This window comes from Suricata suricatta, chromosome 12 (assembly GCF_006229205.1).
Source record: "Suricata suricatta isolate VVHF042 chromosome 12, meerkat_22Aug2017_6uvM2_HiC, whole genome shotgun sequence".
In the NCBI taxonomy this organism is placed as follows: Eukaryota; Metazoa; Chordata; class Mammalia; order Carnivora; family Herpestidae; genus Suricata; species Suricata suricatta.
Window position 1 is genome coordinate 104,877,116 of NC_043711.1, and position 6,040 is coordinate 104,883,155.

A 6,040-nucleotide genomic window follows, 5' to 3' on the forward strand; every position below is an offset into this window, starting at 1 on the left:
AAAGTGAGTAAGGCGGCCTGCTTTGGGCTCAGAGGCCAGGGACCTCTCCTGAAATCAGGCTTTAACGGTGTCCTTACTTTTGTCCTAGGAACTTCTGACTGGAGAGGATCATGGATATTTGTCATAAATAAATTACGAAAATAGAAACCCCCCCCCCGTGTTGGTCCGTTCTGTGAGTGTGGGTGCCCTCCTCTGGGCGTCAGAGGGTCGGGGCCGCCGTGTGGCCGGACAGGGCCAGCCGGCTCAAAGGAGACAACCTCTGGCGAACTTTGCAAAACCACATTTTACTTTGAACCACAAATACATTACCATTTGCAAACAAATGACACATGACTGGACATTGAGGTCAGAGAGTCGCCTAGCGCACATTTAAACAATCGCACAGCCGCTGCCTGGTGCCGGAGCCGCCCCAGGCCCTGGGATGCCTTGGGTGTCGGGGCTTGTTCTCCAGAATGAGGGGTTCGGGCTGAAGTTTGGCTTCAGTACTGGCTTTGCTGCAGTGATTCCTGAGCGTCACCTACGAGCAGCTTTCGGCACGGAGGACAGGACACGCGGAGGGAGGAATCCGGTCCGCGAAGGACTAAGTCTTAATGGGAGCACAGGCCTACGCTGCCGTCGCTGCTGCAACACCTGTACGGAAACCGTTGAGGATGAGGCCATGTGCCACCTTGAGGTGCAGCTTGGGAGTCTGTCCCTTACAGAGCTGGGAACGCCGGAGTGTCCTTGTGAGGACGGTGGCCGGACACAGTGCTGTCTGGAGAAGCGCCAGGACCTCCCCACTCCCACCCTTGCTCCCACCCGGACACCTGCGGGCCAGGGGCCGTAGGAGAGGACGGAGGTGGCCCGAAATAGTCAGGGTTGGAATACGGTCCTGGGCTCTGTCCTCCCTCCCGCAGTCCCCGAGCACGAGCGAGGAGGGACAGCGGCCGGCACGCAGACACGGGTGCTGGGTTCCAGGCCAAGCCGCTGGTGCCGGGGTGCCGTGGTGAGCAGAACTGGGGTCTCCTTTTGGCAAAAGCATCAGTTCACACAGAAGCAGCTTAAAGGCCCAGCCGACCCGGGGGGAGAACTGCCCTCGGTTCCTCAGTGTCTGACGGGCAGTGAGCCGGAGAACCTGGTCACAATGTGCAGGAGGGACACAGGCCTGCACACAGGTGACAGCCAGCACCCCTGGGCTTGATTAGTGCGACAGCCAAGACTGCCTCCTCTTGCCTAGGAAGAAATGGGTGTGTGCACCCTCCCCCCAGGGAGCCAGAGCAGTCACGTCCCCCGTCTGCCCGGGGACGAGGCGTGGTTCCAAGTCCGCAGCCTCAACAGCGCGCCACCAGCTTCTGTCCCTTCACAAGACCCATCCATCCAAATCCCGAGTAACAACAAATGCACTGGTTTTCTCCATCACAATATTGCTAAGAAGGATCAATAGCCAAGAGCAAGCAGTCCGTCCTCCTGAAGGCCCAGGTGTCACCGGCAAGCAGGCTGTCCCGGTGAGAGGTGAAGGGTGGGTCCCCCGTGGGGTCAGCTAGTGTCTGCGCGGAGACCTGCCGGCGTGTGACGCTCGGGCATCAGGATTTCACAGTGACACGATGCTTGGAGTAAAAAATGAGAGAAACCGGAGTCTGCCCTAGCTGGGTGAACCTAATGCCTGAGCTCTGCCGGGGGAAGGCCGCAGGGGAAGCCGGTGGGCATCCCCGACGGGCTCGGCCTGGCTAGTCCCGGCCGAGAGGGAGCCAGGCTGTGTCCACAGCTGAAAACTCGAAATAGCCAAAACTTAACGTTTGGATACATTAACGTCAGCAATTCCAGTGTGTTCAGCGGCCTCTGGGAGCCGGATGGCCCCTACGATGCGGGCGCGGTGCCGGCGGGGTCTGCGGAAGCCCAGGTGGTGCAAAGGGAAAAGATGCCGAGATGCCCACTTGAGGAGGATCAGGGTCCGTCTCAGGCACATGAAAAAGAAAGAAAACCTCACATTTTGCTCACGTAAAAATGTGAGAAAATTCTCAGGAATGTACCATGGCGGTGGTGTGCTTTGGAATGAAAGCGGTGTCCCTCCAAGGAAGCAGGTGTGCAGGGACAGTGGCATCAGGCAGAGCAGCAGGCGCGTCCCGCCGCTCACGTGGAACCGGGGGCCGCACACTTCGCGGCCCAGCAACGTCTGGGGGGCCCTGAGCGCCGGGGGCCGGGAGGGGTGGCCGCCCTGCTGGCAGAGGCCAGGCCGGGCTAGAACTGCTGCGTGAGGCGTCGGTAGTGAGGTAACACCTGGCTCTCGGGAAGGTAGAGCGCCAGTTCCAAGGCCACCAGCACCGTGAACTCAAAGCCAATCAGATCCCGTCTGTTGAACCGAAACCTTTCCTCCAGCTTCTGCAGGGGAGGAAGGAGGAGGGAGGTTACGCTGGGCCCGGGCTCTGCACCAGCCCCCTGACCCGCTTCCAGAGCTGGCTGGGCGCCCCGGAGCTGCGGGGCGGAGCCAGGGGCGGGGCCGGGGCCAGCCAGGGGCGGGGCGGACTCACGTCGATGAGCTGCTTCACCTCGCTCCTGCGGAGGTCGCTGCTGATCTTGGCGGCGAGCAGCACGCAGGCCCCCGCGCACAGCTTGCGGTTCTGCTTGTTGAGTTTGCCCTGCAGGACGAGCTTCTCGAAGTACACGTAGGCCATGGACACCGTCACGGGCTCCAGGCTGCACTCCTCAGAGAGGTTGCGCATCTCCCGTTTTAAACTGCAGGTTTACACGGAAGCCGGGTGTTCAGGGGCCGAGGGAGTCCCTCGCCCTGCTCCAGGGTGGCCCTCGGGCCGTTGAGAAAGCACACGGCCCAGCGCCACGGTCCCCAGCTTGCTGGACAGGTGGGCGGGTGTCGGCTTCCCCTTGTCCCTCCAGCCCTGCCCCCCAGCTATACTGGGTAGCCCACGCTGTCCTCAGGGGGGCACTGCAGAGGGCAGGGGCCCTGCTCCCTGTAACTGTGAGGGGCAATGCGGGGAGGAAGCGGCGCCGTGGAAAGGCCCGAAGCAGTGTCTGGACCTTCAGCGAAGCCCCTGTTGGTGCTGGTGAGGGGGGCGCTGTGAGACGGTGGGGCGGGGAGGACCCAGGGCAGGACGGTCCCCGGGAGTCCCAATTGGGCCAGCCTGCCCCGGCTCCAGCAGTGCTCGACATGAGGGCTCGGACAAGCCTTCCCAGCCCCCTGGCAGGTGGGGCCACCACAGCGCCCGCCCCCCGTGTGGCCATGGGCATCAGGAGGGGGGCTAGCGGGTGTGGGTGCAAGAGGCGCTGAGGTGGCGGGTGGGGGGCGTGGGGGCTGCTACCAGTCTGGCCACATGGCGGGGGGACCTGGGTGGGGCACATCTGGACTTGTCAAGCCAGGGACCTCCTGGAAGCGGGAGCGGGAGGAGCAGCCCCGCAGGCAGTGGGGCCAGAGACCCCGCCCCAGCCCCTCACCTCCTGATTTTGCTCAGCGTCAGTTTGATGTGTGGGAACTTCTCCCGGAAGGTTCCGTTCATGTCCTTCTTGAGGTCGGAGGGCTTCACGTACTCTATTACGGTGGTCTGCGTGAGAGGAGGCCACAGGGCAGGGAGCTGGCCCGCACGGCCCTGGGGGCCCCCCGCCCGACCCCTGCGGGTCTGCAAATGGCTTCAGGCAGCAGATCAGAGGAGGACATGCCTCAGGACAGAGGGTCCCAGGGCCCGGGATGCAGAGGGGCGACCCAGGTTGCCAGGGCTGTGGGGTCAATGCAGCCTCCTGGCCTACTGCACACCCCTGTGCCCCAAGGGGCTGGTGCCCTGGGGCGGGGGGCACGGCGGCCCTGAGCGTGCCCTCAGAACCCCCCGTACCATGTAGGACGCGAAGATGAGGACCCGCTTGTGCTTGCCGCAGGGCCACTGCGGGTCGTCCAGGAGGTTGGGGTTGTACTCCAGTGCGTCCCCCGCGTCAGTCCCTGCGTGCAGAGGACAACCCTGACCGACCACGAGCCCGGGGCTCTGGCCAGAACCCTGGTCTAGCGCCTGGGGAACAGTGCTGCTGGGGTCCGGGAGGGGCTCGAGGCCACACTTCCCTGTCCCCGAGGGCTGAGTGGGTGTCCTGACCGAGGGACCCGCTGCCCCTGCCCCAAAGCCATCTGTGGACACGGGATCTCCCCGCTGCCTGGTCGGGTGAAGCGCAGGCTGTCTGCTCCCTTCTCTCCTGACCCTTTTCCCAAGCCTGCCTCCCCGTCTGGATCAGGGGCAGTGGGCTTCAACGTGGCTCTGGTCTGCCTGCCACAGGGTGTCCCTGGCCCAGCTGGTGTGGCTGCCTGCCTGGCACCTGTTAGGGCACGTGGAGCTACCTAGATCCGTGCTGGCTGACGCTGACTTGGCCGGAGTAGGTTTGTATCTTGACCCTGGCAAAGCCCGGGGGACGCTGGGCCGGGGCTGGGGCGGCAGGGTGTGGCTGTCCGTCTTGTGTGCGACCAGGGCGTTGGTGGGGTACAAGAACTTGGCGTAAGACACCACCTGGAGGGGCACAGGGGTCAGGGCTCAGTCCCAGTTATCCCCAGGACCACAGCCCCCTCCAAAGACCAGAGGCCCAACCAAGTTGTGCCTTGCCCCTTCTGCTGCCACCTCACGGGGACAAGGAGGACCCACGAGAGCCAATGCTCCCAGGCAGCCCTCTCCATTAGTTCTGCACTAACACTGGATGCTAGCGTTCTCATTAGCAAGAACGTTCCAGAAGGCTACCCTTGCCATCCCCCAAGTGGGATCTGCAGCACAGGAACCTTCTTGCTGCCTCTGAAGACCTTGACCTCTGACCTCCACCAGAGGCAGCACCTGGACCCCCTCCCAACTCATGCCGTTTCTCATCACCTGGCCGCTGAGTGAGGCGGTGGGGGTGGAGGGGCTTCCTCCTGACACTTTGCATTCAGGAGTCAAGAAAAACCCAGCTCGGAGTGTTCATTGCCTTGGCCTCGGGCGAGCACAAGCTCCCGGGCGGCCCGCCCGCCCGCCCGCCCGGCTGTGCGGCCTCCACTCTTGCCTTTCCGTCTGCTCCCAGCTCAACACCCTCCAGCTCAAAGACCATCTCCGAAGACACGGAGACGCCGCCCGATGGGTGCCTCTGCTTCTGGCTGTCCAGCCTCAGGTCACTGCAATGCACAGGTGGGAGGCGGCTGCTGAGCCTTCCTCTGTCCTCGGAGGCGGCGGGAGAGCAGGGGCTCTGGGCGCGGCAGCTCACCCCCACTCTGCACCCGTGAACCGCACCAGCACTGCCACGGGCACAGGGGAAGGACCCCCGTCCAGCGCTGCCCAGTTCCCATGGACTTCCGGTGGGGACGCCCGAAGGCTGGCGGGACCAGGGCAGCACCAGCCCCTCCCTGACGCCATAGCCTCCCCGCCGACCCCCCACCCCCGGGCCCAGATCCACCCAGGCCCCTCACCCTGCAGGTCCCCTGGTTCCCACCTCTGCCCACCTCCTCCTTCCTGGAGCTATGCCTGGACACAGTCGCCTAGACTGGCCACAAGGACATGTCCCCATGAGGAGGAGCGTCCCAGGGCATCTGCATGGACGTTATGGTGCGGACACTCCCCTCCCGGAGAACCAGGACCCGAGTGGCCCTCCCGAACTCCTGAGGAGCTTTGGCAGAAGCAGATCTGCATGAGGCCGCTTCGAGCCTGGGGGGACCCAGCCTGTGCCCCCAGGTCACTCACCTGACCCGCAGGCCTTCTCCATAGGGCAGGACCGAGAAGGCCGCACACAGGGACCGCTTGGCGCAGATCAGCACGATCCTGGGGGTAGGGGTTGGTCAGAGCAGGGGGGAGGTGTTGCCAGGAGCAAGTTCCTTCCCGCCTAGACTCGGGTGACGCGAGCTGCCTGGGGTGTCCAGGGGGCAGGAAAGCCAGTCGGTCTGGCCGTCCTGGGTCTCGCCCGTTCCCTGCAGGTGCTTAGCGAGGGCGCTCCATCCCATCAGCAGGTGAGTCCCCTGGCACGACGAGCAGCACAGGAAGGTGTCGCCTGGCCCTCGCAGGCAGGGGGAGGTCAGTGGTCGGGCTGCTCGCCCAGGAGAGGCCAGGCTTTGGAGGAC

General features: G+C 64.2%; 1 protein-coding gene across 1 annotated transcript in view; it reads right to left on the bottom strand.

Annotated features, from left to right (window-relative positions):
* Nucleotides 1-264: 264 nt before the first annotated feature.
* The window catches only part of CABLES2 (Cdk5 and Abl enzyme substrate 2), a gene marked incomplete at its 5' end in the record, with an annotated part of 13,199 nt that continues 7,423 nt past the window's right edge, over nucleotides 265-6,040 (bottom strand). Inside the window, 7 exons of the mRNA XM_029917650.1 lie at nucleotides 265-2,358; nucleotides 2,508-2,712; nucleotides 3,427-3,533; nucleotides 3,819-3,922; nucleotides 4,310-4,475; nucleotides 4,996-5,104; nucleotides 5,667-5,744. Of these exons, the coding sequence (XP_029773510.1) occupies nucleotides 2,218-2,358; nucleotides 2,508-2,712; nucleotides 3,427-3,533; nucleotides 3,819-3,922; nucleotides 4,310-4,475; nucleotides 4,996-5,104; nucleotides 5,667-5,744 (910 nt within the window). The remainder of the gene's footprint in view (nucleotides 2,359-2,507; nucleotides 2,713-3,426; nucleotides 3,534-3,818; nucleotides 3,923-4,309; nucleotides 4,476-4,995; nucleotides 5,105-5,666; nucleotides 5,745-6,040) is intronic.